Genomic DNA, 21,754 nt, shown 5'->3' with positions numbered 1-21,754 from the left:
AATCTAATAATGGATCTCCCACAAACATATCATTTGGTCCTTCAGCCACAAGTTGCCAAAGTGGTCACCTATGAACTCTGCAATTCTAGCCCTGTTTACGTGGAAGTAAGTCCTATTAAATTCAGTGGGGGGGGGGGTTTGCTCATGGGTAAGCAAGTTTAGAATTCCAGTTTAGTCACCAATAAGCTTATGATCTTTTTCTCACATTTTTTCTCCTTTTCTTGCACGTTCCAAAATTCATCTAAAAATTACATTCACAGGTTGGAATGTATCTTCTTGAAGTTGGCTTAAGCAAGCTAGAATTCCTTAGTGATGGTGGTGGCAGAATAAAAAAAGCTAATCAACTTATTCAAAAACTGATGGAAAAATTCTACCACTTCATAATTCCAGGTAATCTCATTTGATAATATTGACACATATTAGTTATACCATTAAAACATATATATGAGTTTTGGAGGAAATGTTCTTATCTTGGTGTTACATTTAGGTGACCTTAATTTATCTTCTAAATACTGTTTCTGGAGTAAAGAAGGTTTCAGCTTCTCTTAATGTGTGGGAAGCAGACCATAAATTATTTAAATCTGTCACATTTGTCGGTGACTTTTGATACTTTTAACTTGCGTAAACTGCATACATACACAGAACATTCTCTGGTACAGCAAAGTAACAGGGCATACTTCATTCAGCTCGGGTGAGGTTTCTGGAGATAATAAAGAAATGAAATGCCTGCCAAATGACATAAAGGTATATGGAAACATGGCCTAGAGTTGGGTGTGCCTTTATATAAAGAGCAGAATATGTATGATTCAGAATCATGTAGAAATATATCCCTATATGTCCTGCACTATCATTCAATTGTTGGTCCTGGACTCTAGGCAATACCTGTGCTATGTTGGTCAAATCTATGCTAATAATATTTATTCATATGAAAATAAGCAATAACTTTATTATAAAGATAATGTTTTGACCTCCAGACTCTGAAGAGAACATCAGTCCGAACTACTGTACCCAAATGGTCAATGGTTGCACAATATTGCTAGAGATGTGTCATGTAAATTGGCATGATTTCTTTTGAAATTGGTGAAATTGTGCTGAGTAAATGAAACCGACAACTCTGTTTTGTGCATTTTTAGATGTCTATCTTTAGTTAAATATATGTATTCTTGGCTCATAATGTGTAAAATAGTCACAATTCGCTTGTAAAGTTGAAAAAAAAATGATGATTGAGTATAGTGAATCAATGCATAAGTTGCACATTATTACCAGTGGAGACCCACACAAAATGGCAGAGGAGAGTGGAAGAAAAATAACTTGGCCTTGCATTTTTAAATGTCTTTTGATTCTTCATTCTCTCCCTTCATCATTTGCTCAAGCCCTTACATGTTCCTCTTCCTTCTGCTCAACCCTATCCCTGTTCATAGTCACTCCACTTATTTTTCTTACTTCATATGGTGAGGGTGGGAAGTGGTTGGCTATTAAAGGATAGCATCTGGTTTTCTGCATCACAGCTGCTGCAAGAGGATTTGTTCATCAGTAGCAAATTTAATCAACACATTAATTATAATATTATCACCTTCACTGTTCACCAAGTACAAGGAAAGTGTTGTGAATGAAATCAAGATTTTGTTTTTAAAAATTGCGAACTGATGTTGGTACTGTAAGCTTTTTAAATAATGGAAATAAATCATAATTTCTTAAAACAAACTCAGTACTTTAAAAATTGTATTCTAGCCAGTTCCTAGTATTATTTATTGGTCATGTTTTTGATCTTAAAAGAGACCCAAGTTCTCTTCTTCCCCTCCAAGAACTATTTGGTATTGTACCTAAGATTGGCAACAACATGGTACTGGATTAATATTTCTTAGTACAGGGATACAATTTTTACCCATTTGTTTTGTTACTTCATTGCAGTACGTTTAAGGTATTGCAAACATTACTGACTGTGAATCAGTGCCATACGGTTCTTTTAGATATTCTGGAGGAAGATGAGGAGGAATCCGATAGAGATATAGAGCGGCAAAATATTGAAGAGCTTTATGACTATGTGAGGCATACACACCAAAAAGAAATTCAGTTTTTGAAGGAGAACGTACAGCACACTGCACTGATTCCTGTATTGAGGCCATACCAAACTGAGGCTGTAAACTGGATGCTGCAACGTGAGAACTTCAAAAATGTACCAACCAATGGCAAGTATCTAGAAAAAGGCAACATAAATATATATCTTGATTACGTTGATACTGATAGAAATTCATGATGATATATTACTTATAAGAAAGTCGCACATAATTCCCCCACCTCTAGCAAAAATTTGATGCCCTGCTTGTGTGAATAGAACTGCTTTCTGCTAAGGCAAAGTTGCCAATGAATACAACCCATTGTGCATCCTGAATTGCTGATCTGAGACATGTTCATATTGCATATATCAGCACTTAGTTTATATACAACATAAGGGTTGTTTGTGTTTCTAACATAGCAGGTGTGGCATTAATATGCATCACTTGGTTCAGAAGTGGCTAATTATGAATAGAACCCTCTTTAGGGAAATTTCATTCCCCCTCTTCCATATTTATATTTTTGGAAATTTCCTTCCTAGTTATTGCTTATTTCCTTGATGCTGTAGGCAGGAAATGTATGTAACCTGAATCTTAGATTATTCTTTCTGGAATATAGTAGGTACTCCATGTAAATTTCCATTTAGGGCAACTGGGATCTGGGGATGGCTTAAACGCTGGAAACCTTATGAGCTCTGAGAATTAGTTTCTGTAGATTACCTTTGATTCATAGTTCCTATTTAATTTACACGATTATCTTGAGAAGGAATAAAATAGACCTACCATAGCACACTAGCTAAGAGAGTAAGCTGTGGGTCAGAAAGTCTCTGGTTCATATCTAATCATGATCATAAACCCACTAGTTGGTCTTAGGCATGTACTTGGACAAGTTGTCTTTCAAGCTTCTTGATCTGTAAAACTGGGCTTAATAATGCTGGTTTACTTTATGGGATTACATTAAGGATTTGTGTACATAAAACACTATAAAGTACTAAGAGGTGGTGTTATCCAGATTTGCAATCTGGTCATTTAAGGGTCTTGTAACTTATTTGTACTGGGTTCATTTAATCTTATAGAAGCTGAAGGGGCATTGGTCTGTAACCGAACATAGGGCTCGAGGGATTGTGGAATGATCAAATAAGATTCCTCGGAGCTTCAGTTTCTGTACTTTCAACTTTGAAGATAAGCGAAGAAGCAGTCAAAATAAATTTAAATCATATGAGTAGCATTTGTATGAATCTCATTGTTTTCTTCTTTCTCTCAGTAGAAAATGCACTCCACTTCTTATGGAGAGAGTTTATTACTTTAGATGGACTAAAACTGTACTATAATCCTTTTACTGGCTGGTAAGGATTATTGGTCTTATTATTACAGCCAAAGTGCATACAATTTAAGTAATTGTGTTTAATGCTATAAATATCACTCCAGCTCTTGTTTTATGAAAATGCCTTAATGTGACTATTTCCTAGATTTAAACAATAAGAAATTATATAAATATCTTTTGAATACTTCTGAAGATGAGAAAGGAAAATATGACAAAGATAGGGAAAGGAATTAAAACTGTTAGTGTGATTTCATAACCCATAGAATTGTAACTTGAAAGGGACCCTGAGGGTCATGTAGACCAACCCCCTGCAACACAGAAATCTCAACACATGATTCCCCATCCAATTTGAAAGCATATTGGATCCTGCTTCGTTTTGCAAATGAGCATTTTTATTTAATTCTGTGCTTGATTGATAATGAAATATATATCGTTTCCTTTCTGTTCTTAAAAAAATGTGTAGGATTAAAGCAACTCTTATGATGGATTTTGTTATGTGTATATCTTAAATATTAGAGATTGGGTTGTCCACGATCCTTCTCCAAATGCACGTACTTCTAGAATGTTACCTACTTCAGAAAATGCCAATGTAGTCATTTACTTCTGTTAAATTTGTGATCAGAAATTATACATACACATAACATGTTCTTAACTAGGATGAATCTTTGGTCTTCAGCATTATTCGTGAACGCCCAGTTGCTGGGCCTCAGTGGCCTGGAGGAATATTGGCAGATGAGATGGGCCTTGGAAAAACAGTAGAAGTATTGTCCCTTATCCTGACACACACTCGAAAGGATGTTAAACAGGATGCTCTGATGTTACCTGAGGTGAGAAATTTGTAGTAGGTGTGGGAATGAAGCAAATGGTTCCAATACTCGAGAAGTGATTTGGTCCTTGTCGGGGTAGGTGGTGAAGGGAGAAGAGACCATTCTTGGTAGCAGAACATTGAACTAGGGGTTTATTAGAACTGCTCTTTTATGTTTATGTTCGTAATAAATTATTCATTTTTTTCATTTCCGCAAGTCTTTAGTTTCATGTCCATCCATAATCAAATCCCATTTTATTAAAAATGGGGGGGGGGGGGAGTTTAAGCATATCTATACAAAAACAAACATGGGACTGGTTGCTTAACAGTGTATCTTCAGCATTAATAAATACAACTTTAAAATCTTTGCATAAATTGAGCAAGAATTTACCACTCAGTCTCGGATTTATGTTGTATGCTTCTCTTTCGACATGCCTGATTTTTTTCAACTGAAGTTCTTACTATTATACAATAGATTACAGGTTACCATCTAGCACCAAATGACAAATTGGTCCAGAATTGAAGCTCCTGAATTGAACAAATTGATATACAACCTACATAATCTGGTTGATCATAATAAATTTAGTATTAGACAATTTTAGAAGCACCAAGTTTCACAGAAGAGGGTTCATGAAAGTCAGGGAAATTGTTTTTGTTGACAAAATTTATGCACTTCTCCCAGGGCCAAGCAAAATATACAGCATTCACTAGGCTAAGCTTATTGAGAGATGATCTTTATTTGTAAATTACTAGAACAACAAATTCCAGGTCAATGTACAACCTTATGTGTTTTTTTCTATGTTTTGAAGACCTTGCCTCATACCTGTGCATTGCTGTAGCTCATATTCTATATACTAGGGCCAATCTGGTAATAGCAAATTAATATTTTCTCTGTGCCCAGTCAATTTATTATTAACTTTTTCTTTTACTATTTTATGTTGGTCATTATCAAACTCTCATTTTGTCCCATGATGTCGTTCCTTTTGTACAAAGACTTCTGCTTATCTGGTGGAATTTTCCCTCTTCTCTCCTCCTGCACACCACCAAAGTTTTAAATACCTTTAAATATTAGTTTTTCACTTCAGCTGGGATATCTGATGATATCACCAATCTTAACCATATTTTTAGTGAATTGTTACTGTTTGCCATTGCATTGTCACAGCAAGCATTACATCCCCAGCCTTAGTTTTTCTATGTGTTTTCAAAACCGGAGAGTCAGTAGTTAATATTCAAATATTCTTGGCATGTTTGTTTAAGATACATTAATTGTTCGTCAGACTCAGTGATGCAAATGTTAATTTTGTGAAGCAGGTCAGCATGGTAGCTGAACATAAATCTGATATTGTTAAAATTATCTCTTAGGGTTTTTTGGTAAACTTCTTTGTTCCGCCTCAACCTAGTGAAGGAAGCAAAAAGAAAAGCATAAAGAAAATGGAACTTAAATTGAAGGAAAAAGTGCACTATCCTAGTAAGTGTTCTTCAGTAGGTTTAATTTGCCAGAAGCAATAATAAGAAATATGTACCATTCACAGTAGAGTTGGTACTGGGTCTAAAGGCTCCTTCCTGCAGAAACATCTAACTAGACTACTTTGAATTTGTGGGCAAAGAGTGGTAGAACTTTGTTGAAAACAAAATATTTAAAAGCCTTACAGCACAGCCAGGCCAATATTTATTTGCCATTATACACTATGTGTATATACATTCTGCCTTTGTTTCCTACTATTCTTTGTACCAATTTGGTGCAAATATGTTGCAGCTACATTTATTGCTGCATAAAAATGATTGCAGAGATTGATAATATAATATAAAATAACTGACAGATCAGTACTGCAGGACATATTTCAGATTTCTGTATATTACAGAAGAGCCAAAGTCCATGTATTAGCATTGCACGTGTTACCTTTTACTTTGATACACAGATGCAGACATGGTTCCCATATCAGTAGGGGGACTCATTCAGATGTCTCAAGCATACATTAGGGAACACTGTTGAGTAGTTGTTGAGGCTTGCATGAGATCGAAGGAAAAATGGGTTGTGGTCTTTAAAAAAAAAAAAAATCTTTTAACATGAAAATCATTTGTAGCATATATGTAATGAATAAAGCATTTACTACCAAGCCCCCCAGATTTATCTTTATTTATTGAGTTTTTAGTATATGATAATGATGCTTTTCACATCAGGTCCTAAATTGATTTCCCCCCAAAAAATATTTTAAATACTGCAATAGGTTCCTTTGATTTTGTTAACTTTTCCTAATAACTAGTTTTGCAGAATTGATTATAGGTGAAAATTAATGTTACATCAATAAAAAAGAATAGTCAGTGCTGCATTAGTATTGTATTGGATTTGAAATTGTCCATCACTTTGAGATATTTTTATAGAAAGTGATTCCTAAATAAATACATAAATACTGTTAAACTCTTAACATTATTTTGTGACCTCTTTTTGCACAACTCCTTATCGTAGATATTTATGCCTTCACAATAGGTTTGCGAGTGATGCTCTTAACAGCTATAAAAGAAATGAATGTGAAGAAGGGAGCATCTATTGTGGCAATTTTTAAGTATGTCCATGCCATATACAAGTACGACACACACAGAAACCGTCGCATTCTTAAAAGGACTCTGGAAAAATTAATTGCAGAGAAGGTAGTGGAACAGGTCAAAGGTCATGGTCTTGCTGGTTCTTTCAAGCTGGGCAGAAACTACAAGGAACAGAAATTTTGTAATAAATTCAAAAAAGAGGTAACCTGGGAGGTTTTTTTTAATCCATGGAGGGAATAATTTCTGTTTAAGTGTTTTGATTTTCTCTTTTGATAAGTCCATTATAGTAGTTTTGGGAAAGGGAGCAAATGAGAACAGATCAGCTAAGTCAGTTTGAACAAGAGTTGATAGAATTCAGGGGGTAATCGTTGTGTAGGAAATCTTATCTGGATTTGCCATTGGATATTTTCCGCCATCTGCTTTAATGACAGTAGTCTCAAAAGTTGTTGTGAGATATCTTCATATCAATCCCTGAACATTTTAATGGGTTGAAATAATTGCATGTAATTTAGGCCAGGGAGAACTGGGTATGAACCCCAATGGCTGATAATGAGGATGAATGTACTTATAATGTGCAGTAGATCTCTTGGGTGTAATGCTATTACACTGTTTAATGAATTACAGATGTGTTGCATTGTAGTTTGGGGTGTAGTTTCTCAGTGTTAAACTGCAGTGCTGAATTAGAGGACAAAAAGAACTGAAAATGTATAACGCACACATATTTATATATATATTCCTATATGCATTAAAATGTAAGGTGTCAACACTCTGCAATTTGCATGGCCACTGATCGGCAACCTATCAGTGAGCTGTTTATTGGAAGGGGTGGGTTGCTGTAGCAGAGTTTAATGGGGAAAGCCCTTCACACAGTAGTTGGGCAGGTAAGGGTTGAGATATAAAAGGGCGGTGGGGTTGGTTAGGTGTGTGGGAAGGGCAAAGGGGTTGGTGAACAGAGCAGGGGTGGCAACCCCTAGTAAGTGTGTGTGTGTGTGTGTTCCTTTGTTTGGAACTCCCTTTAAAAAGTCTTGTAAAAGTCTACTCAGTATCCTGAAAGTGTATTTTGTTCCAAACATGCACAGAATGTAGCATGCACATTGGGACTTTTCCAGCTCCCCTTCCCTTGTGCCTCCTAATCAAGTGTTTGATTTAATCCAGAGTGTTTTTATGAAGCAAAATAAGTTTATTTTATTTTATTTGTTTGTTTGTTTTAGAAAATAAAAACTTCAGCTAGGGTTCAGAAGAAAAACTTACCAGAAAATAAGAATGAAACCAAAGAATTGGGAGATGAGGGCACGTGCTATCCAAATGGTCTTAAACTATCTCAGGCAGTAGACATCACAGCAGAAGAGCATGATTACTGTACAAGAAGCAAAGATAATACAAAATCAGAAATGGATCCTAAGGGCTGGATAATGCAAGAAGATTCTCTGCATAGAACTTCTGACTTGCAAGAAAATAGGCCTATTTCAAAAAACAAAACGTATTCTACTGACATTTCTAAAAAAGATGATGAAGCGGAAGAGCAGCAAGACAACTCAGAAGGGCAGCCTCCAGCCTCTCAAGAACACACTAGCATTTTTGTACCACATCCTGGTTCTATTTTTCCATTCAATACCTCTGATTATCGCTTTGAATGCATATGTGGTGAGCTTGGCTTGGTTGACTATAAGGCCCGTGTGCAGTGCCTGAACTGCCACCTGTGGCAGCATGCTGAGTGTGTGAACTACAAAGAAGAAAATCTAAAGATCAAGCCCTTTTACTGTCCCCATTGCCTTGTAGCAATGAAACCAGTTCCAACAGGAGCTACTCTGATAATCTCTCCAAGTTCTATCTGCCACCAGTGGGTTGATGAGATTAACAGGCACGTGAGATCATCTTCTCTTCGAGTGTTGGTAAGAAAAGGTGTTGTTTCACAGCAACCAATAGGGGAAGTATACTATGTTGAGGTAGAGTGTAGCAAATGCAGTTATTAAGTGAGTAGAATGAAAAAAAAATCACTCCTGGGTAGTTGTTAAAATAAATGTCCAGCATTTCAGTACATTTTTATATTGGTAGTAATCCTTAAGATATTTTTTTGCAGGATAGATTGATTTATATTAAGACAATTTAAATCAGTGATTTAAAATCAACAAGGAAAAAAATGGCAATGTAAATCAAGGGCTGTATCCAACAAAATTGTTCATGCAAATGCTCCTTTTGTCACAGAACTTCCTCTTACCTTCTGAAACAGATTATTTCTTGTAAATCTTTGTTTCTAAAGTAGTCAGTTCTTGATTTAGCAGTCATTTCTGTCATGAAACTTGAGAGCCAAGTTATAGAGAACCTACATTTTTTTAACTACAGCATGCTTAACTGTGAATAAAGCTGTCATCATAGTGTTAAAATCCTCTTGCAAGGCAGGAAATTTTCAGCTTCTCAGTGTTGTGTGTCTCTCCCCCTCCCTCAATTTAATTGTCAATGCTTTCTCTCATGTACATTGTGCCCAAATTTATGCAGGTTTATCAAGGAGTGAAGAAGCATGGTTTCTTGCAGCCTCACATCTTGGCAGAGCAGGAAGTAGTGATCACCACATATGATGTCCTTCGTAGTGAACTGAACTATGTGGACATTCCTCATAGTAATAGTGAAGATGGACGCCGTTTCAGGAACCAGAAGCGTTATATGGCTATCCCAAGTCCCTTGGTAGCTGTGGAGTGGTGGAGAATTTGCCTGGATGAAGCACAGATGGTTGAATGCACCACTGCAAAGGTGAGAATGAACATTGCTTGGGTATGACCCTCTTGAACATGTACAACATAAAAGCAAATGAAAAAGCCTACTTGTATACCCTTTTAACACGCGGGCATATAAATTTGACCTTGACATTTATTCTTCTGAAGTGACTAATATAGTTTCCCTTGGAGGTGTTACTAAATGTTTTATCTGCCAGAGGTTTGACTTGCTATGAAGCTTAGTACTTTTTTATTATTTAATCTCTTAACACAATGTATTCTGACAGTTTAAAGAACTAGGTCATCATGTATATTACACTGCTTGATAGTTGAAAGCAAGATGTTAGTCTGTTTCAGTGCCTATCTAAACAGGCAGAGGGTCTGCCCTTGGGTCTAGAAGCTGTAAAACGGTCTTTATTGACATTAAGAAATATTAAGCAGGACCATTTCAGCTATTTGCAAAGCGGTACTGCTGTGAGTACCTGCTCACCTCCAGTAAAGGAATTTCTTGGTGGATGACATTGCATATTTGTGTAAAAGTGTTACGGTTTGAAGAAACGAGAAGCTATGGAAAAGTATTCACACCGTGTCTGTGAATATAAGGGGCTTTGTTCTGATGGCAAGATGCAGTAATGATGGCAGGCCAGGAACTCACCTGAGTAGGAAAATAGAAATGGAATGCTGTCTCAATACTTCTGTTTACATTGCTCAAATGTTCAGCCTATTTCACCCCTTCCCTGTTCACAAAACTGAGCTATAGTAGTGTGGACTGTGCAGATTGTTGGGATATTCCAGCTGAGCATTTTTCACTAGGACTCTTTCTACTGGTTGGTCTCTATAGGGGGATGAAATAGAAAGGTGGGAAACTACCATCTCGTCAATTTCCTAAAGCAGTTAGTCTTCACTTACCATTCTGGTATTCATCCTTGCCCTTCAAGTCATGTAGGAAGTACATTTAGAAAGCGTGGTGGCAGGTGGACCCTTAGTATTGCTTATTATTTTTGGGCTAAGCATGAGGTTGTTCCTAGTAGTCATGGGCTTTAATTATATTTTCTATAATATTTTATTAGGCTGCAGAAATGGCTCTCCGTTTGAGTGGAATCAATCGCTGGTGTGTCAGTGGCACACCAGTGCAACGAGGATTGGAAGGTGAATAGTTTAGCTAATCTTCTTTCTGTATCAACAAGCATGCAGTAATGGCAAGGGTATTTTGGTCCAAACTCCCTTCTAGAAAGCAATTCTTTTTTTAAAATCCAGAATATTTGTGTCCTGGCTATCCAACAGCATATTGTTAAGACAGCTAATAATAAAAGAGAATCCATCAAGTGCAAACTAAAGCATATTTAAAATACACCTTAAAAATCACATACCAAAGAAAAAAGCAGCACAAAAAAACAAAAACAGTACTAATTGTACCTACAAGTAGGTCTTCTCTTATGTTCCCACCAAATGTACCTATGACATTGGTGAGATACGGACAGTGACCTCATTTGCAGATCTTAATGCCCAGGCAAGTTTGTATTGGAGCAGGCAGTCCTTCAGGTGCACTGATGACAAGACATTTAGGACTTTAATGGTCAAAAGCAGCCCTACTTTGATTTGTGCTTGGAAACTATTTTGAAATCAATTCATTTGTTGTGATCAGAGTCACACACTCTTTATCAGCTACTCCAGTTAGCAGTCTGGCTGCAGCATTTTGGACCAACTGCAGTAGTCCAAATGTACGTAGAGCCCAGCATCCTATTTTCACAGTAGCCAACCAGATGCCTATGGGATGCCCACAAACAGGACATGAGCACATCAGCAGTTTCTCCACTTGTGTTCCCTAGAAACTGTTATTCAGAGGCATGTTGCCTCCAGTACTAGAGGTACATGGCAGGTAGTCATTTATAACCTTATATTTCATGGGTATAACCCTGTTTTTAAGACTCCATCTTGTGGTAGTAAATTCCAGAGTTAAGTTGGGTGCGGTATGAAGAAATGCTACCTTTTGTTTCTCATGAATCTTCTGACATTCAGCTTCATTGCATGGCACCAGGTTCTACTAACTAGGGCATGTGTTGCCTTGGCCAAATCCGTATCTCAAGTAAAGGATGTAGTTGACATACTAGCCAAAGCTATGGAAATATAGTTCCAGCAACAACCTGTTCCCTGTGTATCCAGTTTCCAGGATTACTCCCAAAGTGTGAACTTCATTAATCAAGGGAAGTGGGACCTTCTCTAAAACAGGATGAACTCCAACTTTTTGATCTACAGTATTATAGATTATGACCGTGTTGGCCAAACTTGGGTCTCCAGCTGTTTGGGGACTACAGTTCCCATTATCCCTGACCACTGGTCCTGTTAGCTAGGGATGATGGGAGTTGTAGTCCAAAAACAGCTGGAGACCCAAGTTTGGCCAACACTGGATTATGAGCACCTAATAATTGCATTTACAATTGGCATCTATTCGTTTTTAGAAGTAAACTTAAGAAATGGCAACAACAAAAATATTTTTTTAAGCACTGGAAAATTTTCTACCCTCTATCATTGCCACCATGTAGTAATCCTTGTTCAGGAAAGCCTCCTAAGAATTAGGACGAAACTGGAAACTATCCTTCCATGAACTTCCATATAAAATTTACCGTACATTTGTGATTGAAGCCCAGATTTTGAAAAATGTCAGTGCTTTGAAATTGCTGATGGACTCTGTGTGATACTTATAAGGGGATGTGCTGCTTATTTTACGCTTTCACAAAGATTTGGTTGTATATGCAGCACCCAAGTTCCATCTCTCCTCCCCAAAGAAAGAAAGCGTGAAGCAATTTAACTTGTCAGGCTTAGCTAAGTTGAATTGTGTATAAGCTTTTTTTTTTTAAAAAAAGTATTTCTTGCATGCAGTAAAATGTGCTGTTCCTTTGTCATAGATTTATATGGATTAGTACTGTTCCTTGGAGCTGATCCTTACTGGGTCAAATATTGGTGGGATCAGCTTCTGTATCGACCATACTGCAGGAAAAACACACAGCCTCTTTACAACTTCATAGCCAAGATAATGTGGAGGTCAGCAAAGAAGGACGTGATTGACCAAGTAAACACACAAGTTCTAAGAATATGTTCATAGACGACATTTTTCACCCAATACTTGAGTTACTCATTTGTCGTTTCATTTTATTATTAGATTCAGATCCCTGCTCAGACAGAAGATACACACTGGCTCTATTTTTCTCCTGTGGAGAGACACTTTTATCATCGCCAACATGAGGTCTGCTGCCAGGATGCTCTGGCAAAACTCAGGAAGATTTCTGATTGGTCCCTCAAGCTTAGCAGCTTGGATCGGAGGACTGTTGCTTCCATTCTGTACCCTTTGTTGCGCTTGAGGCAGGCCTGCTGTCACCCGCAAGCTGTACGTGGAGAATTCCTCCCACTGCAGAAAAGGTTAATTACATTTATTCTTAAAGTGACTCGACCTCTCATACTGATGTACCTGGGTCAGCGGGGCTTACTTCTGGGTAGATTTACAATTTTGAAATGTAAAGGTTGGGCTTTTTCTGTAGTTACTCTAAAGTCAGTTGGTGAGTGAAATTCACCAGTTTGGTATATGAAAGAGAAAGCTATTTGTTATTCATTTGGACTTCATATTCCAGGCAGTGACTCTAGAAATAGCAGAGTACTTGTGAAGTTGAATTTATACTTACAAGACAGCGTTTGAAAATACCCTGTATATTCTGCATACAAAGCAAGACATACATACATCTGTGCAACCTGCTGTGGTCTTGTTACCTCACCTGATGGAACATTAAAGATAGTTGTTGAGGTTCAAATGTCAGATAACATGCAAAACTAAGATCCCACTCCATGTTTTTAATCATTGTGACTTGGATCAACAAAGTGCAAGTGAGGTTGTAGTAGGAAGGGAAAATTAGTGGAAAGTGAGGAAGGAAGAAGAGGTGCCCTTTGCTTGCAAAAGAGCAGCTTTTGATCCAAGGCTATGAATGAAAAGATATCAAATCTTTTAATTTTAATTATCTTTAACTTATAGTATTCTGAGACAACTAACTGAGCAAAGAAATAAATAGATCTAAACCATGCAGATAGGTTTAGCCTAACTGTAGTTGGGATCCATTGACCTGTTTGGTCTTTGCTCTTGACTCAAGACTGTTTGTTTACCATAAATCGAACAGTGCTGAAGAATCTTTTACTGCACACACCACCAATTGAAATTCACATTTTGATCTGCAACCAACAAGTAATAGTACTGATTGATTAATCCTTTTCAACTCTACAGATTATATGTTTCTATACTCTGCTGTGAGAAGAAATAGCATAACAGTATGGCAACTGATGTTGACTATTCATATTCATACTACCACAGCCTAGAAATATAATACTAGCTTGTATTGGGAGCAGAATATTGCCACTAACTCTTTGGTGTTTAAGTTGATCCAGCAAGTTCAGGAAATGTGTCGGTGAAATAAAGCAGCTTTAATTTTAACTGAAGGGTTTTATCTGTCCCAGCAACCTATATTCAGTGGAATGTTCATGCGTAGCAGCAACATAGCCACTTCAGTAAAGGAGGAGTACAGTAACAAAACAAGTAGTTCCCATAAAAAGGACTGCAGAAAAAGGATCTGTTTCTAAGCTCTTTTTGTCTGAGAGCAATAGTCCATTTTTACAACAAATGGTTGAAATTACATGTGGCTATCCTATTCTGTGTCCATGTCACAGTGCTAGAGCTTCTGAATAATAGAAACAATGAACCCATCGTCTCTATCAGGTTAGCAAGCTAGTTCACTGTTGCTTTTCTATCCTGCCCTCTGTGAAGCTGGGGTCCCCAGGTTGTCTTTTATCCACATAATAGCCTGGACCAGTCTCTTGGTTTAGATATAGAATGACATCAGGTTTCTTTGCTTGTTGTTCAATATATATCCTTTTCCTCACAGCATATCTTTTAGAAATCAGCATTTTTATTTTTATTTTTACAATTTGAACCTGACAGTGAACAATGACTACTTTCTCTGTTTCTCCCACTCTGGCCCTGTATTGTGCCTGGGGAATGTGAACATGAGAGTACTGTTGCTCTCATATCCTGCTTGTGGACTTCATAGATAATCTGGCTGGCTCGGTGAGAACAGAATGCGAGACTAGATAGCCTTTGCTCTGGTCCAGATGGGCTCCTCTTATATTCTTAGAACAGTCTGCTTCTCTGTTAGGGTGCTTCTACCTGGAAGCCTTCTGCAGGTTTCTGTTCCTTCTCATTCCACTTTTCATCAGATTATGAGATAGCAGTGTACTGTCCACACCATTTAATTTTTTTAAAAAAAGCAAGGAGCTGAGTTGAACGTTGTCACCATCAACAAGCCCAGACTGGAATGTTTTTTAAGTGTTTCTCCCTTCTCCATGGGCCGGCATAGCAGGTCCAGTGGAGAGTTTGGGGCTGTGTGTCAAATAATGAAGATTATTTGGCTTCGCCAATGGCATCATGAGACCTTGAGCAGCATGGACTGGGGGAAAAGGAGGAGACCCTTCTTCAGGGTAACAATCCCAACTGCAGTTACTTGTCCCCCTCTCCTGTAGGCTAGCAGTGCCATTCCACTATTTGTTGTGTCACTAAGGTCATGTTGCTTGGTCATGTCAAGTCAGTCATTATAGTCTCTCACCACACTTTTGCATATAGTGTGGATTACAAGGCATCTAGGCAAGGATTGTATCCTTATTTTGTTCTGTATATTAAATGGAATATATTTAGTAAAAATATTAAATAATAGCAGTAGAACAGCATCATTTTTGAATTATACCAGTTGCTAGCCCTTTCGGTTTATTATTGTTATAAAAAGTACATTCTTGAAAAGGTGGGCTTATAACCTCTGATGCATATTGAATGCCTGCTTTGGGTCTCTGTTCCAGCACAATGACAATGGAGGAGCTTCTAACATCACTGCAGAAAAAATGTCGAACAGAATGTGAGGAAGTCCATAGGCAACTGGTGTGTGCTTTGAATGGATTAGCTGGTATTCATATTATTAAAGGTAAAATTGGCTCATAATAGTTTGGTGTAGTTCTTATGAGTGCAGTAGCACTCATATATTTTATTTTTATTGAGAGAGAGAGAGAGAGAGAGAGATCTTTACTATTTGGTTAATTCAGACTAAATCCAAAGGGCTGATTTGTTTTGCCTCAGTTTCCTCTAATCAAAATATAAGCCTCTGTAATCTAGCCACTTACTAACTATGAATATCCCTTGGCTCTGAGCACCAAACTAAATTGGGCTAGCTGTGGAATCTGTTTGTTGTTTCTTAAATAGTTAAGTACCAGCCCAGGTGTTTAGGCATTTTTTTAGTAGAGTTACTGGTAAATCCTAAAGGAAAATGTGTATGTTCAGGATACTCAAGAAATGACATTTGTACTATAGCTGCAAGCAAAGCTGCAGAATTGTAAGTCTGTGGAAGGTTAGGAGGTGTAAGTCGCTGAAATATTACTTCAAGGTAGACTTGGTACACCAAGATGCAGGAAGAGAAATTTAATCAGAAATTAAGATAGCACTTGAGGAAATACTTGCATGCCTTTTTAAAGCAGTCAGCAAAGAGGAGGGCAGTTTTACAGGCCCACTCAAAAGTCTGGTGACCCAGCACACAACTCTGGATCAGCATAAGAAGTACTTGAATCTAACAGTGAATAGTGACTATATACAGTTTTATTTTATATTTCTTATCTCAAAAAATATTTTTTACAACATTTTAAAAATATGCTAACTTTATCAGTGGCTGCATACACAATTTTACTGTTTTGATCTTAATGCTACAATATGTTTGCCGTTCTGTCTCTGTCAAGCTTCCATATGTAAATAGCCAAACAATTTAATATAATACTTTACAGTGATGTTTCTAAGTGTTGGAAATAGGGAATTATTTCTGTTTGGGAACAGACATAGAAAGTGTCTGTATCTTCCATTTCCAGGGTGGGTAGAGGGTTCTCATTGCTTCTACTTTCCTGGAATGAAAAATCACGGTGGTAGTAGTAGAATTCTGTGTTTTAGCTTTGTTTTCACAGTTGGAAATTTATTTTCCAACTCCTTTTCAGTTATAATTTGTTTATTCAGCATAGATGTCTCTAATTAAAGTGCTTACTAAGAAATCCTGATGGCACTGCGTGTACAGTTGTAGGTAATTAGACATTTGAAAGACAGAAATCCCAATACTCCAGTCTGAAATATGCTAATTTTTCAGGTGAATATGCATTGGCAGCAGATATGTATCGAGAAGTGCTGCGTTCCTCTGAAGAGCACAAAGAGAAGCTCAAAACAGATTCATTGCAAGTATGTGCACAATCTCTGAAGGCACTCTTTAAACTAGTACAGAAATTTTGTGGAACTTTTTTTGCCTTTTTCTTGTCTGTTATGTCTGTTCATGAGCTAAAAGATTGATCACCTGATCAGCCATCAAGTACCAACCTCTTTTGCCAAGAGAGAACTGGGAATGTTGTCAACTTTCAAAAATCATCATTGTCACCAGGCATATATTCTGATATTTAGGAACCAGCTTATATTTTGCATCAGTTTAGTTCAATCTATCCATAAGAGGAAAACTAATTCCTCTTTGAAATAGTGTTACATCCAACTTCACATACGAATAGGCAGGTGCTAGGCAAGCATTGGGTTGCAACTAGTGTGTATACTGCCAGTAAAAACTATGATTTCTTCACAGGGATCTCATAATTATTTAGCACCCTGGAAGTATGGAAGACCAGGATATAAATATTGTGAACAGTAATACTCAATCTATGGTACCAGATGAACAATGTAAACAGTGAGCTAGGCCTTTCAGCTGGTGATGGTGTTGTTTTTTTAAAGCCTCACTATGGAATACCTGTGGGTACCTATAGTTCTATAAGGTACAGGAGTCAGTTTATTACACTATTACAGAAGTAGAGAACAGGATCTGGCCAGTGGACCAAGTTTAACAGTGGGACAGAGATGCCCACCAGCCAAACAAATAATTTCAGAATGGTTTTTGACCCTACTTGCCCACATAGATTTTGCAGAGAGCTTTTCAAAGACACTCAGCTGTTTTTTAAATCTTCGAAGGCTGCTTACACAATTTCACGTATGTGCACTGGGGTTCGGAATGTAACCCCCACATAAATGGGGAGTCACCTGTACTGTTCTTTTTTGTATAACATGAATAAGTGTATACTGCCATAACTTTGAGATATGGGTAGAAGATTATTTACCGTATATACACGGGTATAAGCCGACCCAAATATAAGCCGAGGCACCTTATTTTACCTCAAAAACTGGGGAATCTTATTGACTCGAGTATAAGTTGGTTCACCACACCACAAACTCTCCCCCCCCAGCCCCTCCCGTACCTCTGCCTACCTACGGTGCTCCTCCACTTTTGCCACTGTTGTAAATGCACTCGGGTGGGACCCTCACTTGAGTATAAGCCATGGGGGGCTTTTTCAGCATTAAAAAATGTGCTGAAAAAGTCAGCTTATACACGAGTATATACGGTAGTTCTGTGTGGTAGTGTATTCATGTTTCTGTGGGGATTCTACTGCCAGTTTAAACTGCTTTTTGTTCGTAATTGTCACCATACGTCAAACTTAATCACTGCTGCCTTGTGTATTGACAAACGCAGAGACTTCATTCTACGCACAACCTGATGGAGCTTCTGGCAGGAAAGCATCCTGGGATATCACCCACTTTGCGCGATAGCAGGCTTCAAGAAGAGGTGATTGTACACTGTGTGCACCTCAGTGTGTTTAGGAATACTTCCTGCAAAAGAATTTATAAAAGAATGTAATTTGTTACAGGATAGCTCCAAGGCCTCTTACAGAAATGCTTACAATCCTAAGGTCAAATGTAAGGAAATTCCATGTTTGCCATATCTTTCCAGATGCAGCTGTAGTGCACTTTCAAGGTCACAACTGTCAGTAACAAGTTGCAAGAACAAATGAATAGTTTCCTTATGGAGACTGCTGTGCTTAACGTCTTCATAACCTTATCCTGGCTATTGTTGTAGAGTTAATGCAGTTCTTCTCAAACCTGCACTAACCATACTGGGCTGTTAATAATAAGAGAAAGAGTTTATGGTTGTGAAATTGAAGCTAATTGAATTGATTGGTACATTTAAAGGACTGGCTTTAGGTAAGAGGGACAAGACAGGGCCAGTCACTGTACAATTAGGACCTGAGGTTTATCAGGGCCTGGATAAACGTTTGGCTGGGATAGCTGAAGCTGAAAAACTAGCAAGGCAAGAATGAATACCAATAGATCAGATGTTTTGAAGCTGACCAAGTAACCTTTCACAGATGATGAAAACAAGGATGTGACATTTAATGAAGAACAAACTGTAGAATTGGAACACAAAGTGGGAATTAGTGGCAATAGTTGCAGTGTTATAGTTGAATAAGAATTAATAGGGATAACAAGCAAGTCCATTTGGATAGGAACAATGATTTGAAGGCAAGATTGCATGAAAGTACACACTAAAAATGATGGCATCCACTCAGGAGGCTGGTAAGTTTTTGTCTTGCTTAGGTGAGGCTGTTCTACCTTCAGTTGATTGCTGATAGAGAAGAGCCAGCTAGGCACACCCTCAAACCCTGGCAAGGTCTTTCTTTTATCATCCTTTGCTAGCTACTACAATTGCCTGAGTAATGTTTCAGGTTGTACAAAGGAGCATTATTTATTAACTTTATTTGGAAAATTCATAAATGGCGTGATTATATATATATATATATATGCAATGTACAGATAAAATGTGGCAAAAAACCCCAATTAAAAATAAATATGTATAAGATAATGGTTTTTTTAAAAAAAAGATAAAATCAACAAAACTTTAAAACAGATGTTTCTTGATAGGCTTGCTAAAATGGGAGAGTTTTCAGCATGTGTTTTAAACAATGTAGTAATGGTGCCTTCTTAATGTCAGTAGCCAGGGAATTCCAAGGCACATGCCACACATGGAAAAACTCGATCACAAATACGCAACTGGCAGCTTATGGGACTGCAAAAGTTGTAGTTCTGCAGATCAAAGTGATTGAATAGGCACATGTTTATTTATTTCTTAAATAAACTAGTCCCAAGGAATTAAGAGTTTTATATACCTTAATATCAGTTTAAGGGATGCGGGTGGCGCTGTGGGTAAAACCTCAGCGCCTAGGACTTGCCGATCGTATGATTGGCGGTTCGAATCCCCGCGGCGGGGTGCGCTCCTGTTGTTCGGTCCCAGCGCCTGCCAAACTAGCAGTTCAAAAGCACCCATAAGTGCAAGTAGATAAATAGGGACCGCTTACCAGCGGGAAGGTAAACGGCGTTCCGTGTGCTGCGCTGGCTCGCCAGATGCAGATTGTCACGCTGGCCAGGTGACCCGGAAGTGTCTGCGGACAGCGCTGGCTCCCGGCCTATAGAGTGAGATGAGCGCACAACCCTAGAGTCTGGTAAGACTGGCCCGTACGGGCAGGGGTACCTTTACCTTTAATAACAGTTTATTTTGCTAATGCCATTAAAACATCTAATGCTTAATATATGCTAGCACTAACAAGGTGATAGACAGGATCTCTGCCCAGAGTTGAAATTCACAATGTTAAAGGTAATTATCCAGATAAGTGTTATGGACAAAGTAATATTTCATTGTTGTCCAGAACTGGTAAGTTACGTCTGTTGTTGATGATATTCAAATAAACTTGCGATATTCCAGATAAACATGAATATCCTTTCTATTTAGAAAAGCTGTGTAAGTTTCTATGTGTTCTAGGGATAAGGGCAGTCCTTACTGAAATATGGCTTTCAAAGAAAATATTCCCTATGGTTGGTTGGTCTTACTATGGGTTGCCCATCGAATCATAGAGTTGGAAGGTACCCCGAGGGTCATCTAGTCCAACCCGCCTGTGATGCAGGAACCTCAACACAAATGTCTCTTGAGTCCTTCTGTAGATTTTGTTGTAGGTAGCAGCTGTGTTCATATGTGATTCTAGCTTGGTATAGCAATTTATGTTGTGGCCTTTCTGGAGAGTGAAAGTAATTAAAAATGGCCTAACACACTTCTAAAAAACATAGTATTCTATTTCATCTACATTCACTGGTAATAATGTATCAACTATTGACTAACAATGTTGTAAGTATTTCAGTGTTTGGTGTCTTTCTCTCTCTATCATTTAAAAAACAGTGTGAGCAACTCCGTCAACATTATATGAGCAAATCAAATGCAGAAGTTTCTGAAGCCCACCAGGCTTTGCAACCAGTGCTACAGACAATCCATGAACTCCAGAAGAAAGTAAGATTTTAGTAATATTTTTAACCTGCCTTTTGATGATATGTGAGCTATGTGGGATTTGTATACAGTGGTACCTCAGGTTAAGTACTTAATTCGTTCCGGAGGTCCGTTCTTAACCTGAAGCACCACTTTAGCTAATGGGGCCTCCTGCTGCTGCCGCGCTGCCGGAGCACGATTTCTGTTCTCATCCTGAAGCAAAGTTCTTATCCCGAGGTAATATTTTTGGGTTAGCAGAGTCTGTAACCTGAAGTGTATGTAACCTGAGGTACCACTGTAAATCTCTAAAAATGTGCCCATGAAAAGATTCCCTACTGCAACAAGGTGGATCAGAAATGGAGCTCCAGAAAATTGACCTTCAGTGGGTTATATCCAATGCTGCAGTTCCATTAATGCAACAGACTTCCACAGTTCAGGTGAATTTCTGCCCATACAACAGGACTCTCTGTGGTTCTCCTGCTCCCTGCAGCCCCACTTGTGCCTTCAGAAGTCTGCTCCAGAGCAGATTTTTGTGGGTGCAGGGAGGGAGGAAGGAGAGGAAGGCAAAGTCCTGCTTTGTGAATTAAAATGTGCATGCCAGTTTTAGATACAACCAATGCATTGTTCTTCCACAGAGTTTCTACGGAATAATGTATGTTCACGTTTCTCTCTGCCTCACTGCTGTCCGTAAACATTTAAGATGCATGAATTGACCTGTGAATATACAAGTTAACAGCTTCAGTACATGCAAATGTTATAAAACCTGGAAACTACCCAAATAAAATAGTTAAAGCAAATTTTCTTTATCACGGATATTTTCTGTTCCTCCAAGGAGCTCATTCCATCTTAGGCTAATTTACTTCACACTTGACAATGGACAAAAGAGCATGATTGGCTGAAGCTCATGGCTGATCCTTCTGAGCCTAGTCTGACACTCTGTTTGCTGCTGCACTCTACAAGACACATTGTGCGCTGGGATGATAATGAACACTGATGGCTATGTTCAGGCATAACACTGTGATGTGAATGAGCCTGGGGCTTGCACACAATTCCCCTTCTGCCTTGGCATGGCCACAAGGAGT

General features: G+C 38.1%; 1 protein-coding gene across 2 annotated transcripts in view; it reads left to right on the top strand.

Annotated features, from left to right (window-relative positions):
- SHPRH (SNF2 histone linker PHD RING helicase) overlaps nucleotides 1–21,754 on the top strand; it is a 44,609-nt gene that overhangs the window by 4,366 nt on the left and 18,489 nt on the right. Inside the window, exons 3-17 of one of the 2 annotated variants that reach the window (XM_083731598.1) lie at nucleotides 261–390; nucleotides 1,971–2,189; nucleotides 3,322–3,400; nucleotides 4,055–4,205; nucleotides 5,546–5,651; nucleotides 6,672–6,928; nucleotides 7,939–8,619; nucleotides 9,224–9,475; nucleotides 10,509–10,587; nucleotides 12,345–12,508; nucleotides 12,599–12,855; nucleotides 15,325–15,446; nucleotides 16,644–16,732; nucleotides 18,057–18,149; nucleotides 20,589–20,696. In XM_083731598.1, coding sequence (XP_083587724.1) covers nucleotides 261–390; nucleotides 1,971–2,189; nucleotides 3,322–3,400; nucleotides 4,055–4,205; nucleotides 5,546–5,651; nucleotides 6,672–6,928; nucleotides 7,939–8,619; nucleotides 9,224–9,475; nucleotides 10,509–10,587; nucleotides 12,345–12,508; nucleotides 12,599–12,855; nucleotides 15,325–15,446; nucleotides 16,644–16,732; nucleotides 18,057–18,149; nucleotides 20,589–20,696 — 2,787 coding nt within the window. Of the gene's footprint in view, nucleotides 1–260; nucleotides 391–1,970; nucleotides 2,190–3,318; nucleotides 3,401–4,054; nucleotides 4,206–5,545; nucleotides 5,652–6,671; nucleotides 6,929–7,938; nucleotides 8,620–9,223; nucleotides 9,476–10,508; nucleotides 10,588–12,344; nucleotides 12,509–12,598; nucleotides 12,856–15,324; nucleotides 15,447–16,643; nucleotides 16,733–18,056; nucleotides 18,150–20,588; nucleotides 20,697–21,754 lie in introns of both variants that reach the window. The other variant, XM_083731597.1, reaches the window with a different exon arrangement.

The sequence above is a fragment of the Podarcis gaigeae genome, assembly GCF_964106915.1.
Source record: "Podarcis gaigeae genome assembly, chromosome: 3".
In the NCBI taxonomy this organism is placed as follows: Eukaryota; Metazoa; Chordata; class Lepidosauria; order Squamata; family Lacertidae; genus Podarcis; species Podarcis gaigeae.
This window is presented reverse-complemented; position numbering and strand designations above follow the sequence as displayed.